Source organism: Petromyzon marinus, chromosome 1 (genome assembly GCF_048934315.1).
Source record: "Petromyzon marinus isolate PM22_M1 ecotype Great Lakes invasive population chromosome 1, UKy_Petmar_22M1.pri1.0, whole genome shotgun sequence".
Taxonomy (NCBI): domain Eukaryota; kingdom Metazoa; phylum Chordata; class Hyperoartia; order Petromyzontiformes; family Petromyzontidae; genus Petromyzon; species Petromyzon marinus.
In genome coordinates, this window is record NC_133667.1 from 28,633,053 (window position 1) to 28,660,915 (window position 27,863).

Consider the following 27,863-nt stretch of genomic DNA (forward strand, 5'->3'; position numbering starts at 1 on the left):
TATCCCTAACTCATCTGCACGCATTTTCGACAACTCTTAAGGCTCATTTCACACAGAAGCTAGACCTTTAGTTGTTATGGAAATTCAAAACGCTAGCATGTATTTTTTACAAGCTAGCAATTTAGAAATAAAACATTTACACGGCAAAAAGGCCAGATTTTGCCATCTAGATAGAGCTTAACTCGAAATACATCGAGAAGAAAGCCAACACCTGCTAACACAAGCATGTGATAATACTGGTAGGAACGAAGTTGTAAACTGAGTGTACCAGCCTGCAATAGATTAATGTATCCGTCCGTCCCCTTTCAATACTTTAACGAAGTGAAATCTCGTGCTGTTGGGTGTAAAATCAGCAATAGACAGCGCAGAGACTTGTCCTACCAGCCCACCCTGCAGGGACCTGTTAAGCAGTTTAATAAAAAAATAAGCAAATACCTTCACAACTAGTGTTTAAGAGCTACAGCTTGCTGCAAATTACATAAGTCACACCAGACCACATTTAGGATGATTACAACCCAGTGTGAATGCCAAAGGGCTCTAACGGCCAAATGAAAGCAACTTATCGAATATCCTAAGATTTCAGGGGGAAAAAAAACACCCCATGCCGTTCTGCACAGTTCTCTTGTTCTTAAGCTGTGTTGTGTACTTACATATTTTATCAGATGCTTATTTTCAAAGGAAAATACTGCATCATGCCACATTTTAATACTCCGTATATAAAACAGGAATTCTCCCTGTTTAATCAGTGCAGCACTAAGGTTCTGTAAATGGAATGAATGTATTTCATAAGTCAGTGAGGAGCTGCTCTGATTCTTGAGATGGGGAAGGTTAGATGTGACAGAGAAATGAAATTGCAATGCTTTTCTGCTGATTAAAATTTTCCTAACCTTTGCACATCACAAAACCTGTCTCTTGTCCCTCAACCCTCCAATAAAATAATTAATACAAACTAGTTTTATAATGGGACTTGCACGTGCATATGATTGCATGTACAATATGTAATTGTGATCGAGGCATTCAATCAATACAAACCTCTTTACCAGCCGTTACAAACGTATTATCTGCAAGACTAGAGGAAGTGGTCCGTAGAACAGTTGTCAATACGATTTCTTTCCTCCAAACACTATATTATACAGCATGGTCCGTGAGAAAAATTTGGAAATCACTGCTCAATGAAAATGATCTGAAACAAACCCAATAACAATCCAGATTTTGATTTAAAGCTTTCGTGACTGCAGTAATTCATATTCTTAGTTTTTTCGGTAAAGTCACGTTGAAGAGAAACAACAAAATAACAAAATTGTTTTATATATATTTTGTTATTTTGTTGTTTCTCTTCAACGTGACTTTACCGAAAAAACTAAGAATAACAATCCAGATGTTAACAGTTTGACTTCATGTGTTTAGAAAATGTAAAAATGGCACTTCATGCATGGTTTCTACATGTCTTAAAATACCAGTTAGATGAGGTTACTTAGGGGGCCCCTCAAATATGACGTCACAAAGCTCTGCCCCCCCCCACCCCCCCCAAAAAAACCATGTTTACATTATAAAAATAAACCATGCTTCAAATCGCTTTAAACTATTGTCATTGCAGTGCGTCTTTAATGTGGCGCTGCACTCTGATGTTGTAGGAGTGTTGTTATAACAATTAGTGTTATGGCAATTATATATTTATTTAAAGCTGCGAATTTTGATGTGACGTCACATTTTTCACCCCCCCCCCCCGTCACACATCGTCACAAATGTCTGACCCCCCCCCCCTCCCACGTGCGTGATGTCATTTATGGACGGCCCCTTATGGGACATCAACAGCTGTGCTCTATCCACTGATGGATGGAGTTCTTCCCAAACTGTCCCCATTCATCACCGTCTCGTTATGCAACAATCCACTGCTGCTGCACATGCACTAATTTCAACGCCGCTGTGTCTAATTGTGGATGTCCTCTGATGCAGGTTCCCTCCTTTCGGCTACCACTATCGTTAGTCTCGACCACAGACCATTTATCCCTTCTCGTGAAATGTCTTGTCGAAGTCCACTCTTCTTAACAGCGAATGTCTCCCGACTTGCATTCGTTCTCAAATCTACGTGTTGCTCTTTCAGTGTAAATCCAATCGTGCAACTCGGCACTCTCTTTTTTGTTGTTGCACTTTCCAGCTTGCATTCAATTTAGGTACAGTCGGATGTGTTTTCGATTTGTGTCACCCTAGAAAGATATTTTCAATTATTTAGGAAGCTTGTACATCGCTTGTTTTGCTCATACGGTATTGGAGACTTTAAATAGTTAACATTACAAAATATTTCTGCAGCGATAGTTTAAAAAACTCCAGCAATATATTGGCCTAAGCCATGCATTGATGGCAGTCAAAAAAAAACAGCTCAAGTGAAAGGAAACAAAGCTGCATTTCCACTAAAATTAAAATCAGGCCATACATCTTACATCTGAATCAAGCCTCGATATTAATACTGTAATGCCTTCCATACAGGGGAAAAGTTTTGTGGATCTCACATCAAACTTTTGTTCAAGGTGCCTAGAAAATATCGCACTACGCAAAGGGGCTAATCGAATTCATCTGTGCGAACCTTTTGAGTGTTATCCCCTATAGATTGGCTTTTTTTCCACAAGGCTACTCCGGTTTTTTTTCCCCACTGCATGCCACTCACACGAGACGGAACGGCACAAGCCGTCGTACGAAATGCTGGAGGGACTCCGTGTCCAAATTGTTAACTCAACAACAAGAACAACAACCACCACCACCAAAAAGCGTCGTCTTAAAACGCGCTGAAGAATATCAGCATCAACTTCTGGAATGTCTTTCGCCATCTAGTGTCGGTGCGCTGCAACCGGCCACGGTGAAAATACCGAGCAAGTGACTGTGCTTCACACAGACATCCAGCCAGAGAGAGAGTGACGGTGAGTTTAGTTGGGGCGGGCAACCTCACCTTACCAACGCATTTGCGACATCACAGTCGCAAGTTGACTATTCCTTACACACACACACAGATAGATATAAAAAACACACGAAAGTTTAACGCGGAATCGTTGGTGAATTCGTGCCGTCCCCTACTATTAACTTACACGTAAAGGCCCTCGTGTCTAATGTGGTCGGTGGGTGCCCTTCGAAGCTGAGGTTGTGAATGTATCCGTCGCTGCACGTCTCAAAGTGAACGCCTTTAGCGAAGTGGACCCCAACGTGCGTAAAATGCGTTCACCTTTTAACTGTTAGTACCCCTTTAAGGTTCTAATTGTACACAAGGCCTGCTGCGTTAGCGCGAGTGAAGCCGTGGATACTGTAGTAGTAGTAGCCAACCCACCCCCCACCTCGTCTGTGACATTTACTACAGTAGCGCGTTGCGGTACTACGGCAAAGGCAACAGCGGCGTTTTAAACTTTGTCATTCTTGTTAAAAACAAAACACAGACGTTCAGCGCGCCCGACGAGAAAGGTGCGAGGGGGTGGGTTGTCTTTTTAAGTACGTATTGGGCAGGGCGCTTTGCACGTTGACCCGAGAGAGATGATGGTGGTGGTGGTGATGATGGTGGTGGTGATGGTGATGATGGTGGTGGTGGTGGTGATGATGGTGGTGATGGTGGTGGTGATGATGATGGTGATGATGGTGGTGATGATGATGGTGGTGGTGGTGATGATGGTGGTGGTGGTGATGATGGTGGTGATGGTGGTGGTGATGATGGTGGTGATGGTGGTGGTGATGATGATGGTGATGATGGTGGTGATGATGATGGTGATGATGATGATGGTGGTGATGATGGTGGTGATGATGATGGTGGTGGTGATGATGATGGTGGTGGTGGTGATGATGGTGGTGGTGATGATGATGGTGGTGATGATGATGGTGGTGGTGATGATGATGGTGGTGATGATGATGGTGGTGGTGATGGTAGTGGTGGTGGTGATGATGGTGGTGATGGTGGTGGTGATGATGGTGATGATGGTGATGATGATGGTGATGATGATGGTGGTGATGATGGTGGTGATGATGATGATGGTGATGATGATGATGGTGGTGGTGGTGGTGATGATGGTGGTGGTGGTGGTGATGATGGTGGTGGTGATGATGATGATGGTGGTGGTGATGATGGTGGTGGTGATGATGATGGTGGTGATGATGATGGTGGTGGTGATGATGATGGTGGTGGTGGTGGTGATGATGGTGGTGATGATGATGGTGGTGGTGGTGATGATGATGGTGATGATGATGATGGTGGTGGTGATGATGATGGTGGTGGTGATGATGATGATGGTGGTGGTGGTGATGATGATGGTGGTGGTGGTGATGATGATGGTGGTGGTGATGATGATGATGGTGGTAGTGATGATGATGGTGGTGGTGATGATGATGGTGGTGGTGGTGATGATGGTGATGATGATGATGGTGGTGGTGATGATGATGGTGGTGGTGATGATGATGATGGTGGTGGTGGTGATGATGATGGTGGTGGTGGTGATGATGATGGTGGTGGTGATGATGATGATGGTGGTAGTGATGATGATGGTGGTGGTGATGATGATGGTGGTGGTGGTGATGATGGTGATGATGATGATGGTGGTGATGATGATGGTGGTGGTGATGATGGTGGTGATGATGGTGGTGGTGGTGATGATGATGGTGGTGGTGATGATGATGGTGGTGGTGATGATGGTGGTGGTGGTGATGATGGTGGTGGTGGTGATGATGGTGATGATGGTGGTGATGATGATGGTGGTGGTGGTGATGATGGTGGTGGTGATGATGGTGATGATGATGGTGGTGATGATGATGATGGTGGTGATGATGATGATGGTGGTGGTGATGGTGGTGGTGATGATGGTGGTGATGGTGATGATGATGATGGTGGTGATGATGATGGTGATGATGATGATGGTGGTGATGATGATGGTGATGATGGTGGTGGTGATGATGGTGGTGATGATGATGGTGGTGGTGGTGATGATGGTGGTGGTGATGATGATGATGGTGGTGATGATGGTGGTGATGATGATGATGATGGATGGTGGTGATAATGATGGTGGTGATGATGATGGTGGTGATGATGATGATGCTGGTGATGGTGGTGGTTGTTGTTGTTGGGGAATGCCGCGGTCGTGGCTGATGAGCTTTGCCGCTTTCAATTCCACGAGAGGGCAGCATCGACTCGCTCACGGCGGTCTCCGCGTTTGTTTGTGAAGAGTCAATAAAAATAACAACGGTGCATTGTGCACGAAACTTCTTCATTCATAATAAATTGAGAATTATTATTTATATATTTTTTGGGGGTGGGATGCCTGCGTTGGCAGTGGTGCAACAAAGCGCAATTGGCAACTCGTTACATTCGGGAGGTATCCTTGAGAATTAAAAGTCTTATTTTTCGAAGGAAACCTGTGTTAATTACCGTAGTGCAAATCTACCTGTTGGTGAATCCTATTGTGTGTGAGTTTAAAAAAAAAACAACTCCAGACAACGCATGTCAAAACATTGTGCAAACCAGTATGGTTTCTCTGGGGATATCACGTAAAATCTAGATGCCTGCAGATTGTCGTTTTCTGCTATTATACATTTTTAACATCTTTAAGACATCCTCTTTTGAACACAGATTAGCTCTATGGATGGATGATGCAATCTTTTGATTGGATGTGATGCAGTGACATAGTCGAGCGGTAGCACATTCTCCGCTTGTTTCTGAGGTTTTGCGGTTCAAACCTCCGGCCGCCCTGGTTAATACCGCAGCTGTATTAACCACCAATACACGTCGTATATCACTGTGGACGTCAAGAATCCCGTGACAGAAAAGGAGGAGACCATGCGTGCAAAGCATTATGGTCCAAACTTAAAAAAAAATACTTGCAACATCGCCCAGCCACTGACAGACGAATGCCCGCTTGCAGTCAGGTATTGCGTCACTTTGTACCACACAGGGACAGCTGTCACGAGAGGGCCCATCAGAATGAAAAGAAAACTACGGCTGGATATTGCAATTATTGAAATGAGATGTGATGAACAACGGTTTGAAATGCTGGGCCTTTTAAGCACCCAATAAATGCAAATCTTATTCAGCACTTATTACTTTAATAACAATGCACTTTTGTTAGTTTCAAATGGCAGCTTATCAATCTCAAAATAAATAAAACTTATATTTGTTGTGTCGTAAAATATGCACATCTGGACATGAAATACATTATATATAATTTATAGGAACCTGATGGTTTTGGCTAATATGATTGAGTACAGTGCATTTAAATTAATGAGATCCACGAAAATGTATCCTTTTCCAAAATGTTTATTTGCATCACGTTTTACTTAAAATTTCACATTTTATAGGAAGCCCTTTGGTACTAATTCCCAAAATGCTAATAAATACACTTATGGGAGACCTAGCAGTTATGTGCAGTGATGCTGCACTGTGCACACCATTTAATCTGAAGTATTTTTGTATTTGTTGCAATGGTAGAGGCTGTGTGAGTTTTCTGGTGCCGTGCCTGCCCGCCACATGCTGGCTGTTCGAAGCCTTCTGAGTCTCGGCTTGCTGGTGGCTGGGCGAACTGCCACACACCCTCTCGCCATCAGACACTCGACGAGGTGCAATGATATGACGTGACTTTAAAATGCTACAGTATTAGGTTGCTATTGTGATTTTCCAAGTTCACCAAGGTGGCACTTAATTTAACGCATAGGCTTTCGCGACCAGTATTAGTCATACTCTTTGGGTCTTTCGGTAAAGTCACCTGAAGACGATTGCCTGTGTTGCGATCGAAACGTCGTGATCTATTATTTTTCTATTTACGTGACTTTATCGAAAGACCCAAAGAGTATGAATTCCTGCGGTCACGAAAGCTTTAAATCAGTATTATTCATAATAAAGGTTTTTTGGATTAGATCTCGTAAGTATAAATGTGCCATAACCCTCCACCACTCGGCACAGCCAGGAAGGCACAGCCTCACTTAATGCTGTGTCGGGTGGTGGAGGGTTATGACACATTTATACTTACGTGATTTAACCCAAAAACCTTTATTATGAATGGCACTTAATTTTTAAAATATGCACTTTTTTATCCCAGCCCATTGATGTTTGGAGGGGGGGGGGACAGTGCCGCAGTGGTTCACGTACTTTGCTATGATCCTGGTGAGGTGACCTGGATTTGATTCACAGCCACAACTAACATCAGTGGCAAGTAATATTTTAACTGTTTCTGGGCCCCTCTCCCTTCACCAACCTGTCTTGATGAGCATGATGAAGTATGGTTAAAACCCCATCATTGACACGCAGCAGTGGATTTATTATCTCTCCCCCTGGTGACGACTGCTGGTGTTGCGATTGAAACGTCGTGAGTTTTTGGTTTTTTATCTTGTTGTTTTCTATCTACGTGACTTTACCGAAACAACCAAAGACTATTATTAGGGATCGTGAAATATTTTACTGGTGCTTATTTTGGATTGTAAAAAAGTGTATGTTTATAGTGGAAAATGTTGTTGTGTGTGTATAAAATAAAAATATGCTAAAGATACTTCTGTTTTACTGCACGGCATTCACACCATTTAAATTTGGTGTGTTTGCTGTATTTTTACTCACAGCTGTTGTGGTTTGTTATTCTTATGTTTAAATCCAGGGTCCAGTTACCTGTATGCGTCAGACAGCACCTGTGGTGGACAGAACAAGCACGCAGCATGGCTGACGAGGGTACCATGCGTGAGACTCCAGACAAAACGATAAAGTATTTAGGGTGAGTTCAACCGAAAGGAAAGGATTTTTAATTGCAGTACTGTACAATAATTTATAACTTGCATTCCTCGTGTGACAACCCCACATTAATATCAGTGGTAGCACAGCTGTTTAACCATAACATTGCTATGTCGTAATTGTACTCATGCTTTATATGCCTGGCTACAAAGAATCAGCTGACATGAACAGTATACCAATTTTCCTTTTTTTTATTCCAAAGCGCATGACATCACTATAGCACTGCTAATACATCACAATGTCACTTTGAAAATGAGGGTGAAAATAATTTTACGCCATCAAGTGAAGATCAAAGAACCCATGAAATGGTCCTACAGCTTGTTACAAATTAATAACAATGCTGCACTTCATCAATATAACATTTTTGTTCAGGCTCACGGTGCAAAAATGCACTATAAATCTCAATTTATATTGACACTTTTTTATTATGTGGTTTAAAACGCGTTTTTTTATATTGTATTTTTTTGGCTTACTGGATCTCTCAACTGACATGAGAGGCTTGCTCAGAATCCATACTTAAAATATTTAAAATACTTTGTCATATACGTACATTCTTAACATAAACTTTTACACAATAACCACATTTTGTTAGCAACAAAGTACTTACATTTTTGTATTTAAACAATTATGGATATTATATACACAAAATAAATACATTTAGTATAGTTATCGAGAGGATTTTTCATAAAATATTAATGCGCTGTATGTTTTTTTTCAATTTTTGGAAATCAAATGATAGTTTCCCCTTCCATTTTTTCCGCTCATTAATAACAACCTCTTTTAATTAGAATCCAAATGTACTGCTGCTACAGTCTTACACTGCAAACTGAAGTTCTTCATTTTTTTAATGAAAGTATGGGAGTGATTACCATATTTTAATAAGTTTGCCAAAAAAATGTTAAGCTTGTATTGCCTTTATTTAATTTGGAGTATAACTAATGTACATTAAAACTAAAATGTAGGATATGGTAATTGTACATTTCAGCGTGGTGACCATACATATAGAGAATTCTACACTTTGTTATTATACAAATTGTACACATAATTGCTGCCACATGCAACAGTAGTTGGTTGTATCTTTGCACAGTTACAATTGACATTGGAAGCTGTATATGGTAATTATCCATGCATACTTTTCTTTTAAAATAGCCTGTTATGTTGGAGGCATATTTTATTTTAAATTATGTAGCCCTTAACATTACAGCTGGCCATTATTTATTTATGTTCTGATGCCTGTCCCAAGTTCATACGTTTCTTATTCTTAAAAATGTCCTCGGGTGGGCTTTAACAATCTGTTTCATCCAGTTCTTTGCTTTTGTAATTTATATAGATGTGAAATATTAGTTATTTCTTACGTTTCTACATCTATTTTAATGTTTCCAACTTGCAATAACCAGCATGGTATGAAGTACAGTCAAGTAACTCCCATTACCTGCACAGCATGGGTAGGCCTTCACTCATCCAGCAGTGGGTTGCTCAAAAGGATTCATTTTGGTGTTTGTGAACATTTACTTACATTTAGTGAAAACATAATGTTAGGATGTAGTTTATGATAGATGGTCTCATACCCATGAAATGTTTGACCAGGGCAAATTGCATTTCCCATCCATGTGTGAGAATTGTACTCTGTCATTGCTGAAATAATTGTTTCCAAACTATATTTCAGCAGCTGCACAAAAATAAATACTTCCAATAAAACATATTGCCAGCAGTACAACTGCAAACACTTACCTTGTAAATTGCACCACAAGGCAGCAGTTTTGTCCAGAGAGCTGACTAAAGGTTTCCCAATAGAGAATGTTAGGTGGTTGTTTCTAAAGCAGAACTAGAACACCTCACATTATGCCTGGGGAACGAAGTTTATTTCCGTGTGTTTTATTTCTGTAACAAGTTCGTGGCCCATATACCATGTACAGTTTTATGAGTAATCTAAAATAGCTGAGGACATACAGTATTTAATGTGTTTGTCAAACATGTAAGGCCCTGGCATGCATAAAATCATATACATTTTTTTAAAACCTGCATTAAAAGTCTTGAAGCCACTATTGCCAAGCTGTTCTAAAGCACACTTGTGTCCTGGCTCTTGTTTGCTTTAGTGCTGTATTTTGTGGCTGCCAGTCATGCACTACTACTTCTGCCTCAATACTCTGTCCAGAGATTGGTAGAATCAGGTACTTATTTCAAATGTAGTTGGCCTGAAGGGGTCTCTCATTGAGTACACAATCTAAGCAATGGAGGATGTCAGGATTGTGCTTTTTATAGCCATTTACTGGAGCCCTTCCTTTGCCAGAAATCCATCGGTAGGCACAGATGCAGTGGTTGCCTTTTTGGATTTTCAGGGGGCTGCAGAGGACTCTTTATGTTAATGATATAGTGAGGAAGATGGGAGCCAGTGTCATTCCACCACTCAGTGTAACAAATTATTTGGTGATTCAGCAGTGGCTCTGGTGCACAAGTATAAACACCAGAAACTCAACATATTCGTCAATCACACTGCCTTAAAGAGCCATTGCTCAAAATATCACCTATGGTATATTTTGTTATTTTAAAGCAGTGTTATTGATGAATGTGTAGAGTATTTTGTTGTCCAGTATAATACTGTATTTCAATAACGCAGATACAACCAGGCCAATTTGTAGACTGATTCGTCTTTTATAATAGTAGTCATTTTCATTGTAACACTGTTTATAATGTTGTGATGCGTTTTTATGTTTCAGTCTCCCTCGTGAGCAGTCATGATGATGGGTTTTATTTTGTATATTGATGTGTGCAATTCAAATGCATAAAAAAACATTAATTAAATTTAGTATTAATACAATTTATGTTGTACTATTATAGTAAATATTGGCAGTGAAGTTGCTGTTTCTGCAGCTATCAGTGTAATCCAGTTCAACTAAAATTATGAGAATAAACCGTCTTCGGTTTGAGGAACCTTCCAATTTTCTCTTAAAATAATTACAATTTTTGCTTACATATTTCAGAATATTTTCAATGTTACTGTGAGGAAATTGAAATACTGTATGACCACAAGTAGACAGGACATCAGATAACTGTCAAGTATTTTTTTTTCTCTCCGCCTGATGAAGACTGCTTGTGTTTGCGATCGAAACGTCGTGGGTTTTTTGCTTTTATTATTTTCAATTTTTTTTTTATTATCTGTTTATTTTATTTTCTACCTACATGACTTTACCGAAAGAACCAAGAATATCAACAAATACCTGTTGCCTTGGTAAATGCATAGACGATGTTCAAGCAAATGGATTTTTTTTTTTTACCTCTGACAAGGTCAGATATGTGTGAGAAAATTGCTCCTAATGGATGTTTCCCAGGTTACGGGTCAGTGTAGCTTGTAAAGGATAACATTTTTGCGGGGCACTTTACTCCAGCAGCTAATAAGCTGCGACTCGTGGCTTGAACTGAACGAGTGCTAATTAAAGTGAAACGAACAATGGGGCCCTTGGCTGCAACCTTTTAGATCACAAGTGGGATGTAGTCTAATTGTTATGCTTTACATGCCATAATTGCATCTTGGATGGTACCACATGACTTGCAATGTTAGCAGGTACGCTTCATTTTTAAGCATTAAAATTGTGCACTCGATTATCAGTTGTAATTTTCCACGAAACATTCATTAATGTTTTTTCCCACGAATTCATAAAACATATAGGCTGCTCCGTGTGTGTTTTGAGGTGCCGAGGTAATCCACACGTTGGTTAATGCTACACAAAATTGGCTGTATATTGTACACTGATATTTTTGAGAGGTGTGAGAGTGTGCGCAGGTGTTGTTGGGTTATTTTTGGTTTTCCTTCTTGCTGCGTCAGGATAGCCAGATAATCGTTCGCCAGACATAGCCAGCATCTCTCTGAGAGATAGTCTTACTTGAACATCTTCGTCGGCTGATAGGAGACGTACACGTTTCACCGGCATGAAACAGTTTTCGTCCAAGTTTTCTCGCACCGAGGAGGAAATGGCTCCTGAGGTGACGTATATCAGGTAAGGAAATTACTAACCATGACAGTTTCCCAAAAAATAAATGTCCTAGTTAATAAAGGTAGATTTTATCGTAAAAGATTGTGTAATGAAATATAAAAATGAATGTTTATTTTATTACGTAAAGTCATGCTAATACAGTTTGAGCTTTTTAATAACTACTGATGGCTTGTGTATGAAATAATAAATAATACTTTAAATACAATCTTGATGAAGATTGCTTTAACCTTCCTGAAAATGATATAACATTTTCATATTGTGAGTAATTTGTCATAAACAGTATAGCACATTATATGAAAAGAGCGATGTCGTCCTTGTTCACAAATAAAGCTTATTGTATATTTTGCGATTGCTGTTTGTCAGTGACTGATGAAACAACCTTTGAAGATAACACACACCTGGAGCTTTGTGTTCTTTCATGTATGTCTCTTGTGAATATTCTTGGCTCTTTCGGTAAAGTCACGTTGAAGGGAAACAATAAAATAATAATATATATATAAAACAATAAAGTAATAAAATATATATAAAACAATACAAACTCTCACACCCGATGACGACCGTTTGTGTTATGGTCGAAACGTCGTGAGAATTTTTATTGTTTTATATATATTTTATTATTTTATTGTTTCCCTTCAACGTGACTCTTGTGAATAGTTCTCTTGTAAAAAATTATCTCTTATAGCTTTGGGACTCTTGGAATTCAATAAAAATGGGTTCAGTAATCATAAATGATCATTAATGTTGTATGAATTGTAAAAATTTAAAGATGATAGTTTAAATCTTTATCCCCTTTGTTAATCCACTGCTGGATGAACACATCTCCACAACTTTCAGTGTTTTGATATTCAATGTCTTGGTGGTATGCTTGAGAATTTTTTTGCATTCAATGGTATATAATTAGATGTGCACAGAGCAGCACCTTTTACTGTTTGGCTGAATATTGAAGACGTAATGAGGTATTACCAAAGCACCCATAATGTGCCCGATTTTGTCAGTTTTCAGAAGCTAAGCAGGTTAGTACCTGGAAGAATAGCCACCATACACAAGCAGGTTGTCACAAGTCTTGCAGGGTTAGGTAGGGGGCAACAGGGGGCAGATTATTTCTGTTATACTAGACTTCTATGCTCCACCATCTATGCTGCCTGCCTTTACCAACCAGCACTGACCCAGTGCGGTGAGGTATGGTCAAATAAGGCTCACAACCTATATAGTATAGAAAGGCCTACATCGAATTAACATTAAAGTACAGTGAGACCTCTGTATACCTATTACCCTATAATCATATCCATGCCTCCAAATCGATCCATGTAAAATCGTATGATTCGCATAACAGTTATTCCTATTCGAGCCTATTCTCGGATAAGAACCATGACATTAAATTTCACGCCTATGCATGGATAAAAGTCACCCACAAGTGGTCTCTTGGAAGTGCTAAATTCAGCCTTTTGTTCGTGAGGCAAGTAGAGTGACCCAGAAATGGAGGCAATTTCATCCTATTCATGTTTAACTTCGATTACCCGCTCCGGATAAAAAGGAGTGATTTGTGCGGGAAAAAAAACACCTATAATAGCATCAAATCGGAAAAGATTATTTGCCCTGTAGTAGGAATGTATTAACAATATACTACCGTAGTTTGTGTTCAGCGAATGGTATTGCCAGCTGTCGTTTTTGTCATATCAGCTTCCATGCTTGTTCAGACTTCTATGCTCCAAATGAGTCATTCTCTAAATATGTAGCCCAGCATTATTACAAGAGACTCCTAAGTCTCTTTAAAATGTGCTTACACTATTATGAAAAAACATTTCAGTTATTTTATTTGTACTTCAATCTCGAATATAAAATGATTTCAATAGATGTAGTTATATGATTTTTAAGCATAAAATGTAATGTTTGAATATATAGCAACTTTTTTTGAGAATAACTTTTAAATAGTTGCACAGTTTTGGGGTGGAACAGTGGCTCATTGCTGGGCACACTGCGCTATTTCTCACCAACGAGAGTTTAATTCCCAACCACACCTGACATCAGTGGTGACTGATATATAAACCAATCCTGCTTCCTCCCTTCACCAACTCGCATTGATCATAATGGTGAAGTATGGTTAAATAACCCCGATGACCATGGCATCGGGAGGGATTTATCCAGCAGTAGATTGACGAATTGCTTAAAATAAAATAAACAATATTATACTTCATACTCTTTGGTTTTATTCGGTAAAGTCACGTAGATAAAATAAAACAAAATAAATGAAATCAATGAAATCACGACGTTTCGGAGGCAACACAAGCTTCCGTCTTCAGGTGGAAAAGTCAACGCAGAATATCTGTGTTGGGAGCACAGTTCAGAGACGACCTTGGATTATATACAAGTTAAGGGAGGGGGGAGGAGTCAGTAAGGGGGCGTGGGTGGGTGGGAGGCTTGGGCTAAGCAGCCTTTTGATAGAATTCTGCGGGTAACACCCACTTCTCAAAGCTCACATCAAAGGGCCCCCCCGATGTGGGCTCACATCAAAGGGTCCCCCGGTGCGAGCTCACATCAAAGGGCTCACATCAAAGGGCCCCTCGATGTGAGCTCACACCAAAGGGTCCCCCGGTGCGAGCTCATAAACACAACTTCAACCGAGAGGATGGTTTCAAATTGAGTAATCACTGGAAAGATGTTTTAAATCAAGTCAAACGTTAGCTGCCTTTCAATTTTTGTACAGCCATTCCTCAGTGGTTGAATATCATAGTGCCCTTTGATCGCGTTCACAGAGAGCTCGCATCGGGGAGCCCTTTGATGTGAGCTCACATCGAGGGGCCCTTTGATGTGAGCCCTTTGATGTGAGCTCGCACCGGGGTACCCTTTGATGTGAGCTCACATCGAGGGGCCCTTTGATGTGAGCCCTTTGATGTGAGCTCGCACCGGGGTACCCTTTGATGTGAGCCCACATCGGGGTGGCCCTTTGATGTGAGCTTTGAGAAGTGGGTGTTACCCGCAGAATTCTATCAAAAGGCTGCTTAGCCCAGCCCTCCCACCCACCCACGCCCCCTTACTGACTCCTCCCCCCTCCCTTAACCTTTATATAATCCAAGGTCGTCTCTGAACTGTGCTCCCAACACAGATATTCTGCGTTGACTTTTCCACCTGAAGACGGAAGCTTGTGTTGCCTCCGAAACGTCGTGATTTCATTGTTTTATTTTGTTTTATTTTATCTACGTGACTTTACCGAATAAAACCAAAGAGTATGAATCCTTGCAGTCATGAAAGCTTCAAATCTAGAATGTTATACTTCGTTTAAAGTGCCATTACAAAAGGTACACTTAAAATGTTTCACTTGTTGTGCATGTTTTACTGATTTAAGAATTTGTTTCTACATGTCCATTTTTATCCCCATCATTAGCCAAGAGGAGGCCCAAGCCATTGATCAAGAGCTCTTCAACGAGTATCACTTCAGCGTAGACCAGCTCATGGAACTTGCCGGTCTCAGCTGTGCCACTGCCATCGCCAAGGTCAATTATAGTTAATATTTCCTTTGTCCATGACCACCCTGACATCGTATCAAGTAGCCATGCTGCTAATTCTGTTTGCAATGCTTTTAATGGCTTTTCTCCAGTGGTTGACTTTCAAATAAGCAATAAGGGACTTGTAAACCGAGAAGCAGCCATCCAATTCTGTACTGACCTTCAGTATAGAGGAGGTAATTGTGTGTCTGACTTTCCATTTTTCAATTATTAATACATTTGTTTTAATTAAGTGTCTATAGTTTTTCATTTTAGACTTTGTTAGCCAAATTAGACCATACTTTACCAGACTGGTTGTTTGACCATACTTTACCAGGCTGGTTAGTGCAGGTTGGTGCAGGGGGTTCTGGGACTGGTTCAGATATTCCTTGCAATTGGTGCGAGCCATGGCCAGGAATTGAACTTAGGTTTCCAGGTTCGTATGACAGTGCGCAAGACGACTGATCTAACACTCCATCCCACTGGTTTTATTGTAAAATATTCCACAATGCCATGCTTGATTGAAATAGATATAGCTAAATGTGTGTTTGTCTTCGGTGTGTGCGTGAATACGTGTGCGTAAATCTGTGCGTGTTTGCGGATGTAATGGGAGGCATGTGCCATATTTAGTACGTCAGTCCAATCGGGCTATGGTTCTAGCTGATAGTCTAGTAGTCCATTAACAGATTTGTGGTTAGGTGTTTGTAGCAAATGTGACGTAGTTAAACTTTTGCCAAATACTTTGCAGACAATAGTATCTGCAGGCTACAAACAGATGTGATACAAAAAAATGTGATGACTGCGTACGAAGGCATTAGCGCATTTGCAGATGTTCTCACTTGGCTGTACTCTAATAACCAGTCTGACGCAATTGTAAATTAGAGAAAGAGGGAAATTATTGGATGTTGACCGTCTCTTATGTGCTGCATTACAAGGAAATTGTTTTGTGATGAAACCAACACCATATTAGGGTTTATTTGAAAATCAGAAACATTGTTTACTGAGAGTCTTTCAGTATTATAATAGGTTTAAAAAATATATTATTTGTGTATATGGTTAGGGTTTATGAATTGTGTTCATGCACCTTATGACACTATAGCTCAATAGAAAATCACTGCCAGTTTTGTTCACATATATAGCGAGTATTCAGGTAAAGCTCTGCATCCTATGATTGCACACACATCTAGAGCTGCTCCTCGGATTTACTAAAGGCTGAAACAAACACCTGCATTACATTGCATGTGTAAGATAGACTAATTGTAGTGTTTATTTGCTTATTTAAAAATAATTACATTAAATTCACAATTGTCTAACAGCCTACATCTAAAACAAACCAGGAAAGGCCGGTGATGTATTTATGTGTTGAATGTCTTTCTCGTTTTTAGCTTTATGGTTCAGTGTATAATGTGTTCTTGCCATCCTTCATATACCTTGATGGATAGTTTAAATGTTGTGAGAATCTATTCAGAATATCAGAAACGTACTCACACACAGTATTATAACAATCACTAACATTAATGCACGTTTCTTTACTTGTCTCTGTTTTACATGTACTCCTCACCGACACCACTCACCAGACACCACTTTCCAGACACTCACCTTTATCTGACACATACCACTCACATGGCACTCACCTATCACTCACAATTGTATATATATACTCACCTGACAACCACCTAACACTTGGCAGACACCACTTAATTGACACTCACCAGACACTGGCATTCACCACTTTCCACTCACCATGCATCACATACTCGGTGATGACGGACTGACACTGGGGAGTTTAAAATTAATCATTCACATTTCCCACTTCATGTAAGGAGCCATCAAGTAATTTCCCTCCCTTCACCCCCCCTCTTTATTTAAACTAAGACATGTCTCTTGAAAAAAGCTTAATCGTTTCGTAGCGATTTTCATACCTCGTAATTCAACAAATGGTTACAATTTTGGGTAGTAATTTGTTTTAAAAAAAATCTAAGTGTTTTTCAACATTGTGGAGCATTTTAGCACTAATGGTTGTAAGGGTCACATTTTTGTCATTACATGCATCATATGTGAAATTGAACACAGCGGTTTTCATGCACACAATTGAATATGTATATCGTATACATAATGAAATATTTTCCGCTGAATTGCTGGATCATTACACATGCATATATAGTACCTGTCATAGTCAGTTAGATATATTTAAGCGTCCTCAAACCTTTTTGGCAGCTCCTGTTGTGTATGTGTAAACATACATCTATACATACATCTACGGAGACCGGAAGCATAGTGCACTACTGTAAGAACTCGGTGACCCAAGTTCGATTGACGACTAATAACTGGAGAATATTTGAAACAATCCTGGGCCTCCCCTAGGTGGACTCACCCTTTAATGGGTACCTGGTGTGGTGCTTACACATCAGCACTGGGGAGACAAAGGCGGCCGGGCATGGTGTTAGCCATCGGCCCAATCGTGCAGCTCACAGCACTTGCTGTAAAAGGCTATACTATACAGGGGATCTTTGTTTTTGCTATACATACACATACATATCAGTGACTGCAGAAAGTTTCTAAACATTATGGCATGTAGGGTTCTAGTTAAAGGTTCTGCAGGTAATTTTAATGGCTTATCTGGGTGTTCCCTGTGAGTGACATTCAGGCAGCTGCACTTTCGCCGATAAACACAAGAACAGGGTTTTTTTTATGTGATGACGGTGAACTTGAGGTTAAGGTTGGGGGGGGGGAGCACACATGGGGAAGTGTGGTATCTTCATGTGCTTTGTCACAGCTCCTTTTCTCTCTGGCTAAAAAACATTTTTCAAGTGTGCAACCTGTGACAAAATGTTACTCTTTTATTGATTTAGTGCAGAACACAGTGTTGTGAGAATGAATGACTGTGGACATGTTTCCTTTCTGGAATCTGTTCCAATGACATTGAGTTTCCTTCTGAAAGTGATAGTTATGTTTTTTTATGTATGACTTTTTGACATCAGTTGTCAATATGTCTGATCATGAAATGATGTGAATGTATGTATTTATAAACATGCTATTTGTCCACAGTAATATTTCATGGTATTTTCAGATTCATTTCTCAGGATAAACCCATGTTTCCGTAGAACGTGTTTTTTTTTTGGGCTTCACCGAATGATGGCACAAGCATGTGTTTCCGCTAAGCGCTGTATGTCTCCATCCTTCATGCACATGACTACACATCTGTCTAAGTTTTGTCGACGCATCGTGAAAAAAACAGAACATGCAGATTCTTTCATTTTGTTTTTGTTCCCCCTAAGCTTGTGAAACTTGTTTGTGCTGCGTATGATTTTAAACAAAAACACCCTTCGCTCGTTGACATTTAATTCATATAGTGTTTTTATAAAAAAAACATTTTATTCTAATTTAGTTGCAGCTATAATTATGTTTAAGAAAAGCTTTCATGGTGGTGAAAGATTGTGTTATTTGTTTTGGAAACAGAAACTAAGTGATTGGGGAAAACTATGTCCTTTGTACTCTACATGTGAAATTGTAATACATGCTCGCATGAAGCTTGTCACAAGGTGGGACAAGTCAACTATTATGGAAAGAAAGTTTTCAATGGAAAAATATTTATCCATACATTGTCTAAGGATGGTATATCCCCAATGGGTCCGTAAGACTGTCAATCCCACACATTGATTGAAAAACAATACGAACAAAACACTTTAAACTTACATTCATGAGGCTGCCAAATAGATGGTTCGGAGGTCAGAGTGCTACCCAACATTGCTGAGATCCTGGGTTTGAATCTTCTGGGAAGCCACCCATCATTTAACCGGGTTCTCAAGTGTATTGAGTTGATGGTCTAATTCCAGTGAAAAAAATGACTGCACAAAACACCTAAATCGTTTTTTACTTAATTTGGATAAATTCCAACTGAAAGTAAGCATTTGGCTGTAATATGATCATCTCCTCTCATAACTTGTGGGAAAGTGTTCCCCTTACCATATAACTTACAGAGGAAAATATAAAGCAAATACATATAATCTAATTTATAGGGGACCTTCATTCATAGCTTACAAAATAATGACAGATTGGAATGATGTCGTTGACGGCAGCGTATATGGATTGAGGCATGAGTGACAGCGATAGAGGGTGCTTAGTGATCACGAAAGGGTAAGGGAGCGATGGGAAGGAGTGGAGTGGCGAGGGGAGGGAAGAGGAAGAGAATGGGCAATAGAGAAAAAGGTGAGGCTTTAAGAGAGGAATGGAAGAAGGTTAAGGAGGGGGACTGCTACAAGGGAAGTGTATTCCAGTGTGGAGTGGTGCAAGGAAGGAGAAGGACTGAAAACAGGATTTGACACATGGAATGAGGGACGGAGAAAGAGACTGAATATTGGGAACGAAGAGGGTGAGAGGGGACAAAGGAAGGAGATGAGAGAGGCACGGAGAGATACGTACATAGATGATACGTTAGTTATCTGGCCACATGGCCTATTAGCTCTGGACCAATTCTTCAACCACATCAATTCCATACATACAGCCATCAAATTCACCATGGAGTTGGAAAAAGATGGCAAAATTATCATTCTTGGATGTTTTAATCTAAAAGAGACCTGATGGCTCAATGGGACACTGTCTACAGGAAAGCCACCCATACGGATGCCTACCTAAAACCTGACTCCCGCCATCCATCCCAGAATAATTCCCTCATCAAAACTCTACACCATAGAGCTCGATGTATTTCCGACCATCACCACCTAGCCAGTGAACTGGAACACGTACACCAAGCCCTCAAGAAGAATAGATTTTCAGACTACACAATCCGTAAAGCTATAACCCCAACCGTTGGGAAAGAACCATCTGAGGACCCAATCAAAACCATCACCTTGCCATACATAGCAGGGGTCACCAAAAATATTTCCAAAATCATGAGCAAACACAAGATCCAGGTACGATTCAACACAGTACATAAAATTTGTGATTTTATCCCATCTGTGAAGGATGTCATCCCCGACATACAATACCCCGGTGTCTACAAACTAAGCTGTGTCTGCGGCAGCAGTTACATTGGGGAAACTAAGCGACATGTCTCGGACCGGGTTCGTGAACAGAAGGCAGATCTGAAACACGGTAGGACCAATACCTCAGCCATCGCTGATCATTGTTTTAACGTTGTGGGCACACACGAAATTGATTTTGCCAAGACAGTTCAGTTAATTTATTTTTCAGTTTATTTATTTTGGTATCGCCCTGTGAGCCATTCGGCTCTTGAATCGGGTGCAACCACAACAAACAAAAAACAAAAACACGAACAAGAAAACATCTTAAAGTGACTATGTAACTGTGCAAACAGAAAATCTATGAAATAAACAGCAAAAATATTCCTGAAAAAAAGCACCGACGCTGTGTGCAAAAAATCCCAGTGGGATGCAAGTCAAACAACAACAACAACAACCACAAGAAAACTAAGATTAAGGCCATCAATCTAATTCCGTTCTACAACAAAACAAACATGTTTAAACCAATAAACGTTTTGAAATCACCAAAAAATAACGCCATAATTGCAACGTAACAGTGATCATAGGGACTGTGACCGAATTTTTACAATAAACTACATAAATAACATGTAACACCAAATCCTAGAGCCATAGCTGGCTGCATGAGTTACTCCACAACAACAGAACCATCAGTCAGAGTATCAAATTTTTCAATGCACCTTTAAGATCAGCACGCTAAATCAAAATACAGATAATACTTTGCAGTGTCATCCGGAGCTAAACATTTTATTTTACGCCAATGAATAGCAGTGGCAGCTAGGGGTGTACAACTCCTCTAGAGCAGTTTTGAGAGAAGATCTCATTGGTAGCGATTCAAGTTGCAGTTTATTGGCAATAGCATTCCAGACCCTGGGGGCATCAATAGCAAAGGCCCTTCCTCCAGTTTTTGTACGGTAATAGGGAATGTGAAGCTGGTAAATGAGCGAAGACATGAGGTCAAATTTGTTCTTTGAAACAGAGAGGAGATCCAGCAGGTAGTCTGCGGATTTTTTTGTAAGTACATCGTGAATAAATAAGGTCTGGTACACAAGCCGTCGAACATTAAGAGATGTTAAGTTTGATGCAATGTAGAGATCAGAGTGGTGAGTCCTATATGGGCAGTTCAATGTAAATCTTAAGGCCGAGTGATAGATGGAATCAAGCTTCTTCAGTACAGTACTTGGGGCTGATTTATTCACGATTTCACAGTAGTCAAGTAGAGGCAGTATGGTAGCTTTTATCAATTCCAAACGGAACATTGGGGGGAAGCAGTGCTTGTGTCGATACAGAAAACCAATTTTTTATATTTGTCTTTTTACCAATATAATCAATGTGATCTTCAAAATTCAGTTTTGAATCCAGGATGACCCCAAGATACTTATAGATCTTGACTTGCTCTATTTGATAATTATTTAAGGAAGACGAGGGTACTCTGCAAGCCCACTGGCTATAAGCAATTATTCGTTCATGAAGCCATCCAGATATATAAACACAGACACAATTTCAACCGAGAAGATGGGTACAAACTCAGCAATCACTGGAAGGACGCTATTAACCAGTTTAGGTCATTACTGGCTGTGATGTTCCCTCCCTACCTACCTATGTTAGCAGTTATTTTCGACTCTCTGAGTTACTTTCACTAACACAGCCACCGTTAGCTATATTAGTAAATGGCGGCTTGCCATCCTTTTCCACCTCCATGTGGCGATGTTCCTTTTTTAGCTCTCTCTAGCTTACATTTACAAGCAAATTTCTTACATTTACATGCTAATCTCTCACAATACAATGGCCACCCCCACCGCTTCGTTTGTCAAGATTTCTCCGATCTTACATTTACATGCAAATTTCATCTCTAGCCCCGCCCACTGACCCTTGGGCTACACCCATCTCAAACCTTTATAACTCCCTGCCTTAGCAGCGCTCCCACCATATATTCTCAGCAGCTCTCCCGCTATATTTTTCACCTGATGACGATTGCTTGTGTTGGAATCGAAACGTCGTCATATTGTTATTATTTTTATTAGTTGTTCTGTCTACATGGCTTTACCGAAAGGCCCAAAGAATATGTATAAGACAAATTAGAACACTAAAAATTTCGAATTTTAGCTGCATTTGAAATCCATTTTATAAAAAAATGTCATGGTATGCAGGAAACATATACAAGTTTGGTAATAATTGGTATATTTGATATTTTTGGACCTTAACTTTCATTTGATTCAGATTGGTCACGTGCATTATCGAGCCGGAAATCTCCAGTGCACTACAAATTGTTGAGTCTTAATTAATTGTTCATGATTAGCTATCAACAGTATTTCTGCTTTTAATTAAAATTATTTTTTAAGCTTTTTAGCGGTTATTGTTCTTCATGTGCTTCTGTTTTTCTCAGACTTTCAAAACATTATGAATCGTTGGCCCATATGTTCCTTCCTATTTAATAATTGTGCACTTTTTATCAATAGGGTTCATGCAGCCAGTGTGTAAGACTGCTGTTGAAAGCACAAAGGAACAACGTGTTTATCTCAACTCCATACTGTTGTATTTCTCTTGGTAACAGGTACGAACTAGTTTTGCATGCGTCAGATACATGCGGTATAAAATGACGCTGTGATACCTTGTCATATTATGTTCCTGGCACAGTGACGTCATTATGCAGCTGTGAGTGGTGACGTCACCACCCAGCACCAGGCAGGCAGCCAGCAAGCCAGAAACACTTCTTTTTCTAAGATACAGGCGACTCCCGCACCTGCGACCTCATTGGTCCTGAACGACGGTCACGTGTGGAGCCGTTGTAAGTCGAACCCTCGTCTCCCATAGGTGCAAGGTTATACATTGGGGTTCCGTTCCTGGAAACCCAAAATATATACCATTAAAATACCAAAATTGACCACTAAAATAAATGAAGATAATCCTAACAAATGTTTACTGCAACTTAACGTAACTTTTACAAGCATTTGTTAAGTAAAAACAAACATTTGAAAATTCTTGAGTACTTTTCTGCACGTGCTATGTCTTCTCATACATAGCAAAAGGCGATTTCTTTTTTCAAAAGTTGAAGAAAGTTTACAAAAAAGTGAAGAGCGTTGTGAAAGAGATGCGTTCGCTCTAGGCGCAGCTGCAGACTGTCGGGATATACTCTACATATGCATACTGCGGAAGAGCAAAGCAGCGCCATCAGGCGACTCGGCGTCGGTAGCAGTCGTTAGGCTGTTGTAGATACGAGTTTTGTTCGTTACTGTGGGGGTCTTATTATAAGAAAGGTCGTACAAGTAGAGCCGTCGTAATTCAGGGGTCACCTGCGGTATGAATACATTGATTCCTGTAGTCTACACCCAAGTTCATAGATGTTTGCCATTGCATACGCATTTAATGTAAATGGTATAGTACGTACGTCAGAAATTAAACCTTACATTATGATCTTTTATTTTAACCAATGCACATTTTTGTCAGTTATCAAATATAAAACCCCCCAAAATAAGTGTAAAGACTGCAATTAAAATATATTCGCAATATTAATGATATTTTGGAACATACTGCTGCATGATTTTGTATCTCTCCAATTTCTTTAAATATTTTTCTTATTGTTTAACATTGTTGTCCTATAATGGTTGCTACATACAGGCATACCCTCTGGAAACCTTTCCTGCCAAGAAACATACACTGCTCATCATCTGCGGTCCAGGAAATAATGGTGGAGATGGGCTGGTATGTGCCCGACATCTCAAGCTCTTTGTAAGTATTTTTTTGATTTCATGCGAAATGCAATGTTTGATATCATATTCTTTGGTTCTTTCAGTACAGCCACGTATATAGAAAAAAAATCTAAAGTGAATAAAAAGCTAAAAAGAATACTGTAGCCTGGTTCTTAATCGGAGTGAGTGTACTGGCAGTCTATAATGTAGACTGTAGCCTGGCTATTAAGTTTGGTGATTGTACTGGTAGTCTATAATGCAGACTGTAGCAATGGTTATTAAGCTGGTATCAGCTGAACAAAGTTTAGCACAATGATCCATTCCAGGAATTTCAGGACAGTCCACATGAGATGTAACATATAATGTGCTTTGCATCCAATTATATTAATCATCCAATTGCAGTATTTGTATAGGCTGAACATTTGTTCCCCAAAGAGCTACTTTTGGTGGAAGTTAAAACAAAATGCAGATGTTTGCAGTAGTTGGTTTTTGGGTTAGGCCGCGAAATTATTGGGCCAACTTTGTGTCGATAATTTTCTCTATTACCTGGTATAGGCAAGCAAATTAAAATGCCTCTTATACATGCATTTAATGCACCAATTATGTTGGATTAATATGAAGGTAAATTCCATGTGACAGTTTACTTTAGAAAAAGGTCAAGTATGAATCATTTGATTAATTTGCATATATTTTGCAAAGTACTGGGATAAAATACCGGAGTAAAACATGAAAGACATTCCTTGTGTATACAGTTATTTGTCATTTTCGTCATACTTTGAATTATCTCCAGTATGAGCATAAACTTTAGTTTACAACACTCAAAAGGGACAGACTCATCAGAAACCTACTTTACCACTCAAAATTGTAGCTTAACGTTCAAAATAATAAGTGTATTAATATAATGGTGAATACATGTTGCGTATTCCCATATGCTGTATGCTCAAGATGTTAGAAGAATACATCCATTGTATTTTTGGAAATTGGGATATAGAGTACACGAGGGGGTAGTCAAAAAGTTTCGAAAATTAAACATATAGAGCCCAACTTTAGTTTTCCATTCAGCGTTTTGACATCACCAAGAAATGTGAAAAATGTCTGTATACTCTTCCTTTAGTTTAGATGGCTTGGACAGAGTAGTAGCAGGAAAGACAACACCAAGCAGCTGTTGTTTATTTTGGTGATCGTTCACGCAATCTGCAGCATGTTGTTTCGATGTATCTTTCGCCACCTAAGTGACTTGTCTTCTAAAAACTATGATCTAAGATTTTAAAAAGGAAAAACACAAGAACCTTGCATCGGGATCATATATTTTTTTTGTTTTAACATCCATCGATGAGGAGTTATCAATGGGTGCACTTCAGGATACCCTAGAACACTGCACATGCTGCAGAGTAATTGGCGTATGGTTTTTTCACTGTGTGGCTGCGTTGCCAAAGTCTAGAAGTCATTTATAGAGGCCCGCTTCAAAACCAGACGTCGCTGGCACTAGTCGAGCATATCAGATCTCTTTGTTAATCCTCTTATGAATTAAAAAACATGGCCTTGAACTGCACTGTTGCAACAATTATCCTGGGAGTAAAGCCACACTTGACTTTATTTCAAGTCAAATAATAAAATGTGGAAAAATATTGCCGTTAATCGTACATTTTCTATATTTTAAAAAACCACACAAGCAAGGTTTGGTTTGTTATAAATCACAGTAGCATATGAGAATTGTTTAATTTCATTAGACCTGTTTTTTCAAAGAATGCATGTGTTACTCTGTGTCAGGGATATGAACCAACAATTTTCTATCCTAAACGTCCCAACAAGCCTCTCTTCCAAGCTTTAACAACACAATGCGAGCGGATGGACATCCCATTTCTCTCATACCTGCCAACACAGGTGGGGTGTTTCACATGAATACACCAGAAAGCTTCCCCACATTGCGCTGGGCTAAAGAGCACAAGCATGGCTTTACCCTTGCACGCTTCAGTCATCGCTGCTGTCATTTTAATGAATGTTTACACCAATAGACATACCGGCTGAAGTATGTCATCACACTAATAAGCACACTTGTAAGTGCTTGGTGAACCTAGTTAGGTCTTCCACATGATCATGGACAAGTGTGACACATTTAACATGCACAGAGACTCGATCCCCAAGGATTAGTTTGAATGGCTTGGTCAGCACGTGACAAATGACATCGTGCTACACATAAAAAAACCATGCTTGTGGAGGCTGTGATCGAACTTATTATTTTGCAGGTGCAGCTGCTGAATGATGCTTACAGCTTGGTGGTGGATGCTATTTTTGGGTTCAGTTTCTCTGGGGAGGTACGCGAACCGTTTGGGACCATTCTGACCACGCTCAAGCAGGTCAACATGCCCATTATCAGCATTGACGTGCCTTCAGGTACCATCGCTTTTCAAAGTTGTCTCACTAATCTAATATAAACACGTGTCTGAGTATCTTAAAAACGCCCGTGACTGTATGTATGTTAAACGTCTTTCGCACCATACATTGCCAACTGTGCTAATCAGTTCTAAAGACATTCGTTTTTAATCTAAATTTAAAAATGTATAGCTCCAGTGGCTTCCTAATATTTGAAGGAAGAGCATTCCAGACGGCCACAGAAGCGCATCTGAAAGTGTGCGATGCGGTGACCGTCTTTGTTCGATGTCCAGCCAAAAGCCGATTGAATCTGCTCTCGTGCTAAATGTTATTATTTAGTTGCGGACATGGATGTGGCGTTTTCCTTCGATATGGTCGCCATTTAAATAACAAGAGTTTTGTATAGGAATAGGTTTTACCCTTTTAACTGGCACAAAAACTGACACCTTTATTCAAGGCATCATGTTTGCAATAACCACAACACAAGCAGTCAAAATGCAAACAAAAAGGACAACTCTGATAATAATATGCACTGTCCTTGAATTTTATTGGTCCACACCCGAGACGGCTTTTCTTAGAGCCTAGTCTCCATTGGTGTTGGACCAGAAGACGCCAAAAGGCGTACGCTTGTGTTGTGGTTATTGCAAACATGATGCCTTGAATAAAGGTGTCAGTTTTTGTGCCAGTTAAAAGGGTAAAAACCTATTCCTAAATCTTGTTACTGGCAAAAGGAGGTCTCATAAAAGAGTTTTGTATTTTACTTAAATATAATTCGTACTCGACATATTCCGTAAACATTCAGGCTGCCAAATGAAAACTGCCCAAGCCCTCCTGCAATGTAATCTGTCTGCTTTGTTTTATCTTTCATGCTGAAGGCTGGGACGTGGAGGCGGGTAATCCGGACGGAATTCAACCGCAGATGCTCATCTCACTGACGGCACCCAAGCGAGCCGCACGGCATTTCCATGGGAAATACCACTTCTTGGGCGGCCGCTTCGTCCCGCCCGATCTGGCTAGGAAGTACAACCTCACCCTCCCCGAATACCCTGGCACGAGCTGTGTCCTGTCTCTTCTCTAGTCGTTGCTGGTAGCAGTATATAACAAACAAAACAACTTTCAGGTTTATTTCAAGGTCACGAAATAAGGATTGTAATTAAATGCATCGTAAAATGAAAGATTATCAAGCCACTTAGGCTAGGATTTTATTTGTATGCGTGTTGAACTTCTTTTTCACAGTACTAGCCAACCAATTATTATTGACATTGTTAATGCAAGATCTGTATCAGGTTCCGTACGTTTGTGTTATCAGCATTTTGCAATGTGCTTTAAATCCGAGTTATTATTTTGTATTGTATTTCGACAGCTGTATGGCTCAATTTGCTGTGGTTTCTAAGGGTCTACAGACTGTAAATGCAGCATTCGAGATGTTTCATTGCTATAGAGTATTTTATTTTGCAACTGCTTTTTGGTAGTTATTTGTTTAGAATTGTGAAGAATAATCTATCATGGAATGATAGTCTTTAATTGTGGTATTCTAAATTGCAAAATAAATGTGTAAGACATCAGTGTTGAAGTTTTTGAGGCATTCCTTT

General features: G+C 39.8%; 1 protein-coding gene across 5 annotated transcripts; it reads left to right on the top strand.

Annotated features, from left to right (window-relative positions):
* Positions 1 to 2,808: 2,808 nt before the first annotated feature.
* Positions 2,809 to 27,836, top strand: NAXE (NAD(P)HX epimerase). 5 transcript variants are annotated; one of them, XM_032947792.2, is made up of 9 exons: positions 2,809 to 2,915; positions 6,449 to 6,576; positions 7,605 to 7,718; positions 11,641 to 11,730; positions 15,110 to 15,218; positions 23,828 to 23,938; positions 25,669 to 25,782; positions 26,145 to 26,292; positions 27,147 to 27,836. In XM_032947792.2, exons 2-9 carry the CDS (start codon positions 6,488 to 6,490, stop codon positions 27,347 to 27,349), a joined length of 978 nt encoding a protein of 325 aa, XP_032803683.2. In that variant the 5' UTR covers positions 2,809 to 2,915; positions 6,449 to 6,487; the 3' UTR covers positions 27,350 to 27,836. The 5 variants fall into 5 exon arrangements, with proteins under 5 accessions (XP_032803683.2, XP_032803701.2, XP_032803710.2 ...); XM_032947830.2 differs by lacking the exon at positions 2,809 to 2,915 and adding an exon at positions 2,977 to 3,195; XM_032947801.2 differs by lacking the exon at positions 2,809 to 2,915 and adding an exon at positions 3,425 to 3,447.
* Positions 27,837 to 27,863: the final 27 nt, after the last annotated feature.